This window comes from Scylla paramamosain, chromosome 11 (assembly GCF_035594125.1).
Source record: "Scylla paramamosain isolate STU-SP2022 chromosome 11, ASM3559412v1, whole genome shotgun sequence".
Lineage (NCBI taxonomy): Eukaryota > Metazoa > Arthropoda > Malacostraca > Decapoda > Portunidae > Scylla > Scylla paramamosain.
The window spans coordinates 9,730,001-9,745,695 of NC_087161.1; the positions used below are offsets into that span (position 1 = coordinate 9,730,001).

General features: G+C 44.5%; 1 protein-coding gene across 9 annotated transcripts in view; it reads left to right on the plus strand.

The window, feature by feature from the left end:
• The window catches only part of LOC135104928 (uncharacterized), a 221,239-nt gene that overhangs the window by 141,181 nt on the left and 64,363 nt on the right, over positions 1-15,695 (plus strand). For 8 of the 9 annotated variants that reach the window (XM_064012708.1, XM_064012702.1, XM_064012710.1 and 5 more), the window contains one exon: positions 2,136-2,268. The exons of the other annotated variant lie outside the window; for it this stretch is intronic. In XM_064012708.1, the coding sequence (XP_063868778.1) occupies positions 2,136-2,268 (133 nt within the window). The remainder of the gene's footprint in view (positions 1-2,135; positions 2,269-15,695) is intronic. 9 annotated transcript variants of the gene reach the window in all.

Below are 15,695 nucleotides of genomic sequence, written 5' to 3' on the forward strand. Positions count from 1 at the left end.
TATTGTGGTGTCTGGTGGCACGGGTAGGGGGAGGCGCGTCAGGCGGCAGCATGTTTCTGAGACGTGGATGATTCAGAAGTCCCCTTCCAAACTTCTCTAGGGCCTCACTGTACCTGGTGGATAGTCTGGACAGCTTCAGGGTGTTCAGGGCTTCTTCATAGGTGGTGTATGCAGGGCCAAGGATGACCCTGCACGCCCTTTTCTGCACACTCTCCAACTGTAGCTGTTGAGTTTGTATGAGGGAGGAGGACCACGCTGGGGAGGCGTACATGAGTTTGGGGAGAATGAAAGTAAGATACACCCCCCTTAACTCATCTGTCGGCGTCCCCAGCGACCTGAGTCTGCGCGGCATGTACAGCCTGTAGGTAGCTGATCTTACGGTGCTGGCGACATGCTGCTTCCAGGTCTGCTGGTTGTCCACCGTGACTCCGAGAAGTTTAGCAAATCGGACCACCTGGAGGGAGTGAGGGCCCTCTGTGAGCTGGGGAGGGGGCACTGATACAGAGGAGAGTAGGTACAGAAATGCATCACCACAGTTTTGCTGTGGTTGATGGTTATCCTGCTCTCCTCCGTCCACGTCTGCAGTCGCTCCAGAATTGCTTGCAGTGGCGAGTAGTCCGGGTTCTTGGTGGAAACTGGGACGCCCACGGTGCAGTCGTCCACATACTTCCAGCGATGGGGGGTGTCAGTGAGGGCGTCGTTAATGAGGAGGAGGAAGCATAGAGGACCCATCTTGGTCCCGTGGGGGACCCCACAAGTCAGCTGTTGGAAAGTAGAGACAGAGCCCTGATAGCGAACGGCCTGACGCCTCCCTGTGAGGAAGTCGGCTAGCCACGCTATCAGGTTAGGAGGGAGACCCAGACTCACTGCTTTGCTGATGACAACAGTGTGATCAACAAGATCAAAAGCCTTTTTGAAGTCCACAAAAGCAACAGCTAGAGAGGTGTTTCGCTTGTCCAGGTGGCTGTGGATGAATTCAAGGAAGCTGGTCAGGTAATGGGAGGTGGAGGTGGCTTTAATATTTCCAAACTGTCTGATATCCACGGTATTACAAATTTTGGTGTAGGCCCAGTCATATACAAAATCTTCACAAATAAGGCTAGGGATGGGGGTGATAGAGACTGGTCTGAGGTCATTGAGTGACTGTGGACTGGAGGTTTTGGGGATGGGGGTGACGTAAGACGTCTTCCAGTCCTCGGGGCAAGAGTGTTGGGAGAGTGAAGCGTTTATTATTGAGCATAGCGGTGTTGCTAGCTCTACCGCAAATTCCTTGTAAATTTTTATAGGAAGGTCAGTGGGTGGGGTGGATCTTGGTTTGAATTTGAGTATTCTCTTAAAAATATCCACCGCCTGGACACTGGGGGATGAGAGGGGGCCGGAAGATAGGCAGAAAGCAGAGTGGTGTGGAGGGGAGGAAAGGTTTGTGTTTGTGTGTGTGTGTGTGTGTGTGTGTGTGTGTGTGTGTGTGTGTGTGTGTGTGTGTGTGTGTGTGTGTGTGTGTGTGTGTGTGTGTGTGTGTGTGTGTGTGCGCGCGCGAGAGAGAGAGAGAGAGCGCGGTGAGTGCGTGCATGCGCTTATTAAGATGGCATCATGTGATATAAATATGTACAACTTACACACTCACACTCACACACACACACACACTATATATATATATATATATATATATATATATATATATATATATATATATATATATATATATATATATATATATATATATATATATATATATATATATATATATATATATATATACTGGATGGAGCAACAAAATTTAATAAACCACAAAAATCAATTAAGTAGGTTGGCACGTGCTGGGGCACACACACACACACACACACACACACACACACACACACACACACACACACACACACACACACACACACACACACACACACACACTCTTAATATAAGCGCCCTTAACTGTCACGGAGAGTAAAGAGAGTAAAAGCGTTGACGTGTTATTGTACATCATCTTTCAACAGAACTGGTTTGGTTCTTTCCTGATGAATGAAAATTGTGCAACATTCACCTGCAATACTTGGAAAAAACTTTTTTTTTAATTCGCCAGTCCTTTTCTTTTCACATTTTTTTATGATTACACTTGAACATATGGTATTTTACAACAGAAGCTGACCGAGGACACAGTGACAACAAAGGCCTGGACGATTCTAGCCATGAGTGCGGTTTTCTTCGTGGTTTTAGTAATCGCATTGATCCTTACCTTCACTCCCTCGAAGAGAAGGCAACAGCAAAGTCTATGTAAGTATAGTTCATGGTGTAATGATTAATTAACTGTTTAAATATAATAAACAATACATAGCCATCAGACGTACCTAACATTCACCATAGGGAAGAATCTAAAACAATATGAGTGGCGGCCTGATGTCGCCGCTCGTTGTAGTAGGTGTAATGATCCCCAACTCTGCATACGGCATAGTTTATTCTGAGTCCGGTCAAGCCATATAAAACCAAATAGAACGCTTAACACTATAAATATATTGTTTTGTTGTACCGTCACGTCTGTATCACTAGTTTCAACAACTCATTACAAATGTCATTACGTCCTATCTACTCCACACTTTATTGTATTGGAGTTCCGGTTTTGTGAATAAGCGTGGGCGACGGATGTAGAACGCAGATCTGTCTGTGTTGGTGGCGCTCACCCTTTTTGCCTTCAGGAGTGTCGCGACCATCACAAGGGTTTATTATAGCCTTATCCCATAGGTCAGCATCTTTTCGTGTAAGCATCGTCATCTCCATCCTCACGACTCACTCTCACAACTTCTTCTTTACCTTCTCATCTTCACTTCTTCACTTCCTCCCCTTCCCTGCAAGCGGTAACACTCCCCCTTTTGGGCAGTCTTGATCAACATTGCTGCAGTGCCGGCACGTGAATCTGCCTTCACGTGCCTCCAACGTACGGGAAAATATCTCTGGTCACAACATGCGGGAAAGAATAGGCTTCTTTACTTTCAGGTATTGCATCCGTCTAGTCACAGGAGAACTCTAAGAAACTGAGTTTGTTAGAAGGGGCTCTTCATCACTCTCTTGTCAGTTTGAACTGTTGCCTGTCGTACCAAGCCGCCGTCGTCGCTAACCTTTGTGTCTACGACCCTTGCTAACCTCCATAATTTCTGAGGCAGAATTTCGTCAGTAACAATAACGAGGTCTCCCTCTTTGACGTTCCAACGTGGCATCAAATCTCGTTTTTGGTGGCGAAGCGATGATACATATTCGTGTAGCCAGTGTTTCCAGAAAAGGTTAGCGAGGTACTGAGCGTGCCTCCACCGCCTACATATTGCGATTGTATTTTCTCTCATTTGAGATTCACTGTTGCCAGTAAGGATGTCATGTCGTATCAGGTGCGTTGGAGTCAGTGCTTGTATATTACTTGGGCGTTAACGGTCTACTGTTTACAAAGGCCTCTGCCTCACAGAAAAGTGTAACCTCTCATTGTCCAACAGCTGATTGCCCACAACTGCCCTCATGACCTTGCTTACTGTTTGGCGCTACCAAACGCCAACCATATGTGACTCTCGGTGGGTTGAATCTCCACTCTACTCCCTTCTTGCGTTAAGTTCCTCTCGCACATGTGTCTTTCTCCCATCGATGCATGGCCGTCTGCAGTTCCTTATCGCTCCAGTCATGTTCGTCCCGTTGTCTGTATTAATAGTCTCCGGCAAATACTGTCGAGCTTCAAATCGCGTTATTTCATTCAAGAAAGGGTCAGTATCGAGTGATGTCAGCACTTCTAGATGCATCGCTCGTGTAGCCATGCATGTGAAGAAGCACCCTCACTGCTTCACTCTCCTTCTTCCCACTTTGACTAAGAACGGTCCGAAGCAATCCACTCCAGTTGACGAGAATGGTGCCAGCAGGGGGGTTACTTAGTCCTTAGGAAAAGGTGCCTCTCGCTGTAGTTTAGGCATCCAGTTGTTGCAACGACACATCACACATGATTTGATGATTCGATCCAGCAGCTTCTGACAGTTTGGAATCCAATAGTTGGGGCATAACATGGCTAGAGTGTGCTCCCATCTTGAGTGACCTGCCAAATCCTCATGCACCTCTTGTAGAATCAGTTTTGTGATATGATGATCTCTCGATATGAGGATAGGATGCTGACTTGTAGCAGGGAACGGTGGGTGATCAAGCCAAGGATTACTCCATCCTCACCCAAAAAAGGTTCGAGTCGACTGACTGAGTACTTCCTTTGTAGTTTTCTTTGACTCTTCAGGATGTTCATCTCCTCTTTACTGTACTTTGAAGAACTCATAATGTCACCATCTTGGCCTGTTTGAGCTCATGTGCCAAAAGCCAAGGCGGCAGTATTCGAAATTATTCTTGTGGTCTTGCTTCAGCCAAAGGACGAATCTTCTATTCCAGGCCACTGCTTTAAGAATGGTTCCACAAACCTTGTAGTACTTCAGGTGGGTGTCCACATGCCAAGCTCTGTTGGATGGTTTTCATCAGGCTCTGGATCATGATGCCAGTCGTAACCATCCTTACTCTGACTTGGCCACTCATGTTCCCCTTTCCACAGAAACGATGGTCCCTGTGTCCATCGACAATCTGCGGATATATCAGCAGCAGATAATCCTCTGAAAGCGTCATTAACTGGGTTTAGTGATTAGTTCACTTATATCCACTGTTCTGACGATGTCCACTCTTTGATCAACACGATGCGGTTCTCTACAAAGGTGCAAAAACCGTTTCTCTGAGTTCCTTATGTATTGCAACACTATAGTGCTATCTCTCCAGAATATAGACTTTTCTAGCGGAGAGTCCAGTTGCTCTTTAAGCTGTCGATCGAGTTTCACCACAAGAAATGCCGTGGTGAGCTCGATACGGGGTATAGTGTGTTTCAAGGGAGCTAGCTTTCAAGGGACCTAGCTTTGCTCTGCTACACATTACAGTGGCTTTCCCCATTTGCGCCTATCCTGCACAAATATGACACTGCTCCATATGCCTTCTGAGAGGCATCACTGAAGTGATGTAGTTGGTATGATATAACGTGCCCCATGTCCTCTCACTTGTAGTATCAGGGAACTTGAAAGGCAGTCAGTCTTGGCAACTCCTCCAGCCAAGTCAACCAGGATCTGCGTGACTCGCCAGGAGGGGAGCATCCTATCCTTCCTTTCGTCTGCACTCGTCCAGGAATATCATCTTCGCCTTGATCGTTACAGGACTGACGAGTCCAAGAGGGTCATACACGGAACTGACCACCGCCAGCAGTCCCCTCTTTGTCATCAGAATTTGTTGCACTTGAAATCTCTCAGCTAGTTGATCCTTTTTCACATCCTACAATTTTCCCAGGACCCATTCTGTAGGAAGTGCGTCCTTACTTAGATCAGATCTATCTTTTTTTATTCCTGTGTGTCTATCTTCTAGCGGGATGGACTGTACTATGACCTTATGGTTATTATCCCACTTTGTTAGACGAAATCCTCTCCTTGCGAGCATTTGTCAAAGATCCTGACTAAGACTAGACGCCTCTTCGCTGGAGGGTACCGAAAGTAGTAAGTCGTCCATGTAAAAACTCCTCTTCGCCCTATTACTGGCCATGTAATATTTGTCCTCACATTTGGTCAAAGCTTACATATTGCAAATCTTTGCAATGCGTAAGCAACACAGGAGGGACTCCACATCAGCCATCACAGCAATTCGTTCGCTTCGGAAACACAGAAGGACACCCACCAGTTTGTTGTTCAGGTCGGGTCCCTGCATCACTTTGTCACTGAGGGAAGCGTTGTCGTACTTCTTGGAGCAATCAAACACAACCCTCATTTTATTGGGTTTGTTTGGGTTCAAGACCGGACAGTGAGCTAGGTACCAGGTTACTCCTTGTGGTCCTTTACGTTCAGGCGCTTGTATCAGTTCAGCGTAATCTTTTAACAGCAGCTGTTTTATCTCTCCTGCATATCGTTGTCTGAGGTCAAGATCCCTGGCGAGGCGTTATTTCAGTCCCTTCAAACATTTCTGCGCCATCTCCGTGTTGTTTGGCATACCTGATTCTTCATCCCGAAATGGTATGGATAACTCGTGGATGTCCACATTTGCAACAGTCTCCTGTCCTCCAGTGACATCGCTGAGTCCTCGCCCTCTGACAGCCACTTACCTTTGCCTTCCCAGAGTTTTCGTACTAGGGACATCGCCGGCCATTCGTGTGCTGTCTCCAATTTTGCATCAGTGTAGGCAGTGACAGCTTTGTCTAGGCAATTGTAGCCTACAGGTCCATCCAAAGCAGTACCAAACAGCAAATGGTGCACCCTCTGCTCTTGTTCGGACCTCTAGTATTATCAATGTTTGAGGTGCGTCCAGTCTTGTATCCTCTTCAGGAATCTCCAGGCCCCTAAGGTGGTTCCATCTTCCAATTTCTTGTTTCAACGCCACTGTTCTGCTGAGAACTGATGGGAGAGGTTTGATCACTGTGACTGGTAATGTCATCTCGCGGCGTTTACCTCGGTTGGGACTAATAATAACGAGTGTTACTTCTTTGGCATGATCGTCATTTCTGCAGTTCATAGTGTTCATTGTAAGCAGTACAATTGGCCCATCTGCCTCCACTAACTGTGCCAAACACTCAAAGCAAAGGGTCCTGGTACTGCCTGGATCCTGATGTACCTTCGCGCGTGTCAAGACTGTTCCAGGCTCCTGTCTTCTAACTGTAACTTCAATTACTGGAAGGGGTACCTTTTCTTGTCTTGATCGCAATAGTAAGTCGACTCTACCCTTCATTCTCTTATGCGTGTCTGAGCAGTTTGGTTTTGTATTTATACGCAAGGCAATCAGTGAAGCGCTTAGCGATAAGAGAAACCACCATGAAATTGTCCAGCATGGTGCAGCCTTCCTGTGTTGCCATCTCTATTGTGCAGTCCCATATGCTATCTAGTAAGGACTATAGCAGCTTAATATGCTCTTTATCAATTTTGGTCCGTGCATGAGAGTGGTAATCATGTCTTCGACCTGATTAATCGAATCCCCAAGCCGTTCATCTAGCATCTTCTTTGCCTTCACATACCCCGGGTCAAGCTTCATAAAGCTCATTAGGTTCATCTTCAGGTCTCCTGTGTATGCCCGAATGAGAAGGCGTAGCTTCACTGATTCTGCCATTGCGTTGTTTGTGAATTACTGGTGAAATTCACAGAGAAACATTCTATATTCCCGTAGATCTGTCCCGGTGAATGAATCCAGAGGTGTTCTGGGTTGCATCATGGTGTGCACTTATTGTTTTATCCAGTGGTCAGTTAGCGTTGGTGCCGAGTGGAGAGAGCTCCCTTGAAGTCCCGGCGGTTCTGCCACATTTCTCACACGGTCCGATGCAGAGTCCTTTACTCATGTGGTGTTATCCTGCTCTTCCTGTTGAGGTGGATATAACAAAGGTCGTTTCTCTGGGTTGAGTTTGCATGAAGGTTTGGTGGTACAACCTAGCAAATCCCCTGACCGCCCCCAAGGTGGTCCCATGGATGAAGACGTCGATGCACTCGTCCACTCCTCCATATTATTCTTTGTACCGGCCATTACATCTATTGCCTGGATTGTGACCTCATCATCCTCCCTTTCCACATGTTGGTGGTGACCGGATTCGTCTAAGGCTAGTCTCTGGGTTGCTGTAGTCTGCCTCTATCGTGCTGGTACATTGTTTACCAGTTGTTCCATCACTGCTCCAGTCGTTCCATCAAAGCAGTCACAGTTGATTGCAGATGATTTATTTGTTCTTGCACACTTTGGTTGCCCGAGTTAGTACTTGTTTCATCACGACGAGCTACTTTATTTTGTAAATTTGGTGTTTGTGCGCTTTGGTTATCTGCGTCTGTGTTTGTCTCAGTAGTCTCGTCCAGAGGTTCTCATGTCATCGACACGCCTGTATGAGTGACATCCATTGTTCAGTTAGTGGGTCTGTTTGATTCCTCCAAGTGGGCAGCGTGGCAGCTTTACCCATGTTGTTTTAAGGTGGGCAGCTCGGCAGCTTCATTCGTATTGTCTATTTTGTGGGCAACGTGGCAGCTTCACCCGTGTTATCTCTGGTGGGAAGCACGGCAGCTTCATCTGTGTCGTCTCTTTGGTGAGCAGCGCGACAACGTTACCTGTGTTGTCTCCTGGTGAGCAGCGCGGCAGCTTCACCCGTGTTGTTTGTTTGGTAGGTAGCGTGACAGCTTCACCCATCTTATCTCTCGGTGGGCAGCACGGCAGCTTTACCAGTACTATCTGTTTGTTGGGCAGCGCAGCGGCTTCACCCATGTCTCGTGTGTTTGGTGGGCAGCGCGGCAGCTTCACCCGTGTCGTCTGTTTGGTGTGCAGCACGACAACTTCGCCTGTGTTGTCTCGTCTCTTGGTGGACAGCGCGGAAGCTTCACCCGTGTTGTCTCTTAGTGGGCAGCTCAGCAGCTTCACCCGTGTTGTCTCGTGGTGGGCTGTGCGGCTGCTTCACCCGTGTTATCTGTTTGATTCTCCCAAGTGGGCAGCGCGGCAGCTTCACCCGTGTTGTCTGTTTGATTCTTCCAAGTGGAGAGCGCGGCAGTTTCACCCGTGTTGTCTGTTCTGTAGCTAGTGTGGCATCTTCACCCGTGTTGTCTCTTGGTGGGCAGCGCGGCAACTTCATACGTGTTTTCTCTTAGTGGGCAGCGCGGCAGCTCCAACCATGTTATCTCTTTGTGTACGGAGCGACAGCCTCACCCGTACTGTCTGTTTGGTGGGCAACACGGCAGCTTCACTCGTGTTGTCTGTTTGATTCTTGCAAATGGGCAGCGCGGCAGCTACACCGGTGTTGTCTGTTTGATAGGTAGTGTGGCAGCCTCATCCGTGTTGTCTGTTTGGTGGACAGCATGGTGGCTTTACCCGTGTTGTTTCTTGGTTGGCAGCGCGGCATCTTCACCCGTATGTTTGGTGGGCAGTGTGGCCACTGGTGCGGCCAGATGGCGCAGCTCGTTGTAACAGATATAATGAACCCCAACGCTGCACACGGTACAGTTTATTCCGAGTCCGGTCAAGCTTGTAATCATATATAGCCCTTATCACCATAAACATGTTTTGTTGTATCGTCACGTCTGTTATCATCAGTTTCAGCTACTCATTAAAAATGTCATTAGGTCCTATCTACTGCACAATCTACTGCACACAATCTATTGTACACTTACGTGTTGGGGGCTTTGTGAATGACGGGTATAGAACGTAGATATGTATATGGTGGTGGCGATCACCCTTCACTCGTTAGGAGTGTCGCCTGACCATCACGCGGGTTCATTGCCCTATCCCATAGGTCAACATCTTTTAGTGTAAACATCGTCATCTCCACCCTCACGACTCTCCCACCTTCTCCTCCTCCACCTTCTTTTCACTTCATTTCTTCACTTCCTCCCCTTCATCTTCACTTCTTCACTTCCTCCCCTCTCCCGTAAGCGGTAACAATATGCAAAGTCGAGAAAACTAGGTAGCTCGGCAAGGAGAGTTTCCCCTTCTGTCATTCAGACATTTTGATAAGGGAAAACTGGTCAGATGGGAATCAGTTGTGTAGTCCAATGTAATGAAAATGTGCAATATTTTAAGAAATACTGCTACACATATTGTATGCTGTTTTTTGAAAACTTTGTCACTTATTTATAAGCAAAAATGATTAAAGAAAGAAATAAAAGAAAAGAAAAAAGAAAGAAACCTTTCCTTCATCCAGGAAAGGAAACAAAAATTTAAATACGTTGTTGAAGTGGAGAATTTAGAACAAATTTGGTATGCCTTTCTTGAGTAGTGAATGGATAGTCAAGGCTTAACAAAATTCACTCAGTCAGTAATGAACTTGCTCACAGAGGTACTTTTCAGTAACTTTATTTCACGTTTTCTGTTTGTGTGATCCCAGTTCTGAGAACACCAATCACCGCTCAAGTATTGCTCACACGGTCACGTCAGTTAATGCCGTCGATGGTGACCATCGTGGAACTTGTCTCAACTATTTTATCAGAAGATGACCAAGGATAAATAGCGATGGTTGAGTATATGTGTTTACGGACAAATAAATGCTGAAAACCATACTGTATAAGTGAATGAAGGTTATACGGCTCTGGGAGATACAAGAGTTGAGGCACATTATCCGTGTCAGTGTATATGTGGTGTTACCATCTTACTGAGTGATATCACTACGTTTTCAATCCAAAACAACCTAATACACATGATGTTTTGGTAAATTTTGATGAGAGAAGGACTTCACGGTTGCCGCGCTCCGTGGTGTCACGTGTTCCTGGCTTTGCCAGAGAAGTGGCATCATGTCGGCCACCTTGTAAGTACGTATGTTCACCACTCAATTGCTAATCGATGGTCGCGACAAGTAAAGTAGCTGAAAAGTGCCCCTGTGAAACAAGCCTGACAAAGGTTCACTCCTAGATAACGAGTATCTCGTAACGAAAGAAGGACTTTGAAAATTCTGTCACTACGCGGCGCCAATGTACTGCGCCATTGCCTGAAAAGATATCGTAATTACCTTGACTTCCATACGTTTGTGCAGAAAGCTCTTCGTCAAAGAATCAGCTTACTGAACTAGTGCAGTCAATAATGTTCACAGCAAAAATGTAGACCTAAATAGATAATCATAGAAGTTTTATTTCCTTGAAAAACGAATCCATATTTTTCAACATTTTGTATCAACAAGGTTTTTCTCTTATTTATAAGAAAATAGCCTAAAATGAGTTTCGTCTGAACTTTTTAGCTTAGGAACATGCTAATTTTTTATTTATTTATTTTTTTTTTTTTTGTCTTCTGGTGTAAAGTTCATGTAATGAATTGAACATTTAATGCACTCTTGATAACTGAAGTCAGAACAGTCTTCGCGAGGAAACGAGTTCTGAGCTATTTTTGTTTACATTTGAAACGCGCTTTACACCGCCTTTGTCTCTTTCCCTGACTCTGGTATGCTGAAGATAATACTGCCTTCTCCCTGCTGACTAATCTGTAGCGGGCTGGTGGCAGACAATTGAAACATATGAAACATTTATTTATCACTAGAAATTGTATACTGCAATCAATCAATCAATATATATATATATATATATATATATATATATATATATATATATATATATATATATATATATATATATATATATATATATATATATATATATATATATATATATATATATATATATATATATATATATATATATATATATATATATATATATATATATATATATATATATATATATCATGGGTTTTTTTCAGCTTTAATTTATAATCAAGTTGGATGATAATTTTATTAGCTTTAAGTTTATTTTGTTTGGTTGTTGAAAATTAATGGTAATGTGGAATTTTCCACTTGTATCGCGCACAATATAAATGCATTTTTAATTTGTGCTGCGTTTTTAATTTGTGCTTTTTAATTTGTACTTGTATATAAATTGTAAAGGTATATTAAAGGATAATTAAGGATAACTCACTACAAATTAAATATTAGTTATTCAATTAAATAAAGTGGGAGGTAGAAGTGTTTAGAATTTTTGCAGTAAAGCGTTGCTGTTTCGGTATCATTATAAATGATAATGGCGCTAACTTCGTAGGGAACGCCTTGCTTTATTGAAGATTATAATAAATGTGGCAACCTGATTGCGCTGCTTAGTGTAACAAGTGTAACGAACCCCCAGTGCATGGTACAGTTTATTCTGAGTCCGGTCAAGCCACAAAATCGAACATTTAGCACTTTAAGCCTAGTGATTGGTCTTGGATTGCTGCCACGTTTGTATCATTAGTTGCAGCTACGTATTACAAATGTCATTACGCTGTATCGACAGCGGACTTAATCTGTTGTACAATTATGTATTGGGGCTTTGTGAATGAGCGTGGACGCCGGGTGTAGAACACAGGTCTGTGTGGTGGTGGCGATCTCCCTACTGCCGTTAGGAATGTCGCGAGCATCCACAGCACTCGACCACCACAAGGGTTTCATTATGGCCCTATCCTATAGGTCAGCATCTTTTAGTGCAAACATCATAATCTTCGCCCTCACGATTCACTCCACCTCCTCTCTGCCATCCCCACTCACTCCTCCACCTTCTCCTCTCCGCCCTCACGACTCACTCCAACTTCTTCTCTACCTTCACATTTTCACAACCTACAGTGCAAGCGGTAATACTGGCCCCCTTTGTGCAGTCTTGACCAACCTTTCTGCATTGCCGAGTCTTTGTGTCGGCCTTCACGTGCCTCCAAGGCGAGGGACAAATGCCTCCAATCATAGCACATGGAAAACGATGGGTCCCTCACTTGAAGGTGTTGCACTCGCCTAGTCCCAGGAGAGCTCCAGGAAGCAGAGTTTGTTAGAGGGGCGCTTAACCAATCCCTTATCAGTTTGCTCTGTTGCCTGTCGTACCAAACCATCGTCGCTAACCTTTGTGTCTATTACCCTCACTAACCTCCATAATTTCTGAAACTGCATTTCATCATTAACGATAACCGGGTAACAGATTCTGACGTGGCGTCGGGTCGGTGTCCGGTCTCGTTTTTGGTGACAAACAATGACACATATTCATGCAGCCAACATCTTCAGAAGAGGTTAGCCAGGTACTGAGTGTGCTTCCACTGCCTGCAGATGGTGATTGCATTTCTCTCTCTCTCTCTCTCTCTCTCTCTCTCTCTCTCTCTCTCTCTCTCTCTCTCTCTCTCTCTCTCTCTCTCAGCGATAACATTCCTCCTGTTGGGCTTTGCACGAATGTGAGATTCATGTCTGGAGGTCGCTCCAAGTAATAGTTTTGTAGCTACGTTACTTGAGTGACATGGTAGACCTGGGGCCTTGAAGAAGGACGCATCTCAAGGTCCCTGCTATTCCTGATTCCCTAATGTCTGCAACCTCTTCTCAATCTCCTCTAACAGACCAGGTATCATACTTGAGAGTAAGAACACTGCACCCCATGGCTCTCACCTTAACTTTCTATACTTAGCTGTCATCACCCGGCATCGCCTTCAGGTATGTTGAGGAACAGCGTTCCCTTGTCTCTAATGTAGCCGTGGGAGGTAATTCTTAATCCACCCTGTGAAGAATTGGTCTGAAAGAATTTGGAAATGTTTCCAGCTCCGCCTATACGTCTTATTTATGTACGATTTCTTCCCAGTATCTCCTATGGCAGGTCCAATCCTCAACTCCAGTTAAAACATGTTTCATACCCTCGGCATCATACCAGCTCTCAGCAGTTTGTTGTAGTTCTCTGCTCACTCCAACCATTTTAGTTCTAGGTCAGACCTGAGACGTTTAGGGAAACCTCAGTGAGCGCAGAACCTCAAAGGGAAATAAATAATATGTCAGCATTAAAAGTGATGTCAGGATTTGTAAGTGGATGGCCTAAGGAGTCTAGCACATAAAATACGTCCCATCTTTTATAACTTTTGTTGGGCATTGTGTGGTCAGGAATGATTCAAAGCAATTCACCCATCAATGGTTGAAAGCCATCTCTCTTGCCTTCTGAGCCTCAGGCAAGTCTTCTGGATATTGAAACCTGTTGCACAGTGACATTTGGCCAGCCACTTGCCTTTCATTGTTCAAGTGGGAGCGGTCTCGAGGGGGGGTGGTGTCCTTTCAGGATCTTCGTGAACCGTGATAGGAGACCCTTGTGAACTCTCAGTCGAGGCCTCATTTTCAGTGGGGTTTCCTCGTCCATCGCACCTGTCATGATCGGGGAAAGCTGTGCTTGAAACTGTACATAGGTCGCTCTCAGGCCACCTTGTGCAGATTAACATTCTGAAGCTATGTAGGAGCTGTAATCACCCCTTTCTACAGCTGAAGCCGTTCTAAAGCTTTTCTAAACCATTTCTCTTAACAGACTGATCTCTTCACCTGATCGGGTAACTGACGATTCAACGTGACACGTGATCAAAAACCTGAAGTAGACAAAGGAACGTGGTGTGAGAGTGATTATGCTAATGAAAGGAAAAAAAAAAACACCGACATTTACGTTACGGTGCAGACTCTGGGGAAAACTCCATAACATAGTTACTCTCGCCACTGCCGATGCACCATCATGTGAAGAGTTGACTGGCAATATCTTTCACTATACAGCGGTCACAGAAAAATGGTCAGCATGTATATACCCGTTGTCACCTTTGTATCAATGTATGTAAGTCAGCTACATGTCAGCGGAAATATCCCTTCATAATTCTACCCTCATCATTAATAGTAACGTCTCCAGCATCAATTTCTCACCTCAATAAATATCACCCAGCGTGCGTTACTGTACTTCGCTGATGTGGCTTTGCAGTTGTGCCTAAGGGACCATTATGATTCCCGCAGTAAGGCCAGAGTACACTTGCGTCAAGAATGTCCTGCCTTTGGATTGTGTACTTCTTCAGTAGTGAGTCTTAACATAAGAACATAAGAAATAAGGGAAGCTGCAAGAAGCGACTAGGCTTACAGGTGGCAGTCCCTGTATGAAATATAGCTACCTGTTTCCATCTATTATCCCCATCCATAAACCCGTCTAATCTTCTCTTAAAGTTCCCTAATGCACTAACAACATGATTACTGAGTCCGTTCCACTCATCTACCACTCTATTTGAGAATCAATTTCTTCCTATCTCCTTCCTAAACCTAAATTTTTCAAGCTTGAACCCGTTATTTCTTGTTCTATCCTGGTTGCTAATCCTAAGAATTTTGCTTACATCCCCCTTGTTATAACCCTTATACCACTTAAAGACTTCTATCAGGTCCCCCTCTTAACCTACGCCTCTCTAAAGAATGTAAATTTAACAGCTTCAATCTCGCCTCGTAAGGAATACTCCTCATCCCCTGTATCCTTTTAGTCATTCTCCTCTGTACTGATTCTAATAGACCCATACCTTTCCTGTAATGTGGGGACTAGAACTGCACCAGAACTGCGCCAGCGCCAAGTATAACTTTAATATTATTTCCGGCCTTCTACTTTTAACACTCCTAAAAATTAATCCTAGTACCATATTTGCCCTATTTCTGGCTTCTATGCAGTGTTTTCCTAGACGAAGTTCAGAGCTAACTATAACTCCTAAATCTTTCTCGTACCCTGTACCTACCAGAGTTTCGTTGTTTAATGTGTACCTACTGTGTGGGTTTCCTCTACATACGCTAAGTACTTTGCATTTGTTGATATTAAATTGCATTTGGCATCTGTCCGTCCATTCATTCATCCTATCTAAATCTACCTGCAAGGCGATGGCATCCGATTCTGACCTAATTAATCTACCTATTTTTGTGTCATCCGCAAATTTACTAACATCACTGCTAATTCCACTATCCAAGTCATTGATATATATATTAGAAATAACAATGTCCCTAATATTGATCCTTGTGGCACCCCACTAATTACATGACCCCACTCGGATTTCCAGCCGTTTATTACAACTATCTGTCGCCTGTCGCTAAGCCATGACCCTATCCAGCCTAACACCTTCCCATCTATCCCGTGTGCCCTAACATTTCTCAGGAGCCTTTGATGGGGTACCTTGTAAAATGCTTTACTAAAGTCCAGATATAAGATATCATAATCATCACCATTATCTACTGCCTCGTACATTTTACTGTAAAAGCTTAACAAGTTTGTCAGGCAAGACTTCCCCTTCGTGAAGCCATGCTGTGACTGATTTATCAAGTTATGTTTGTGTAAATGTTCCCTAATGTTCCTCGCTATTATTGTCTTGATTTTATTATTATTATTATTATTATTTATTGATTTTACCTACAACTG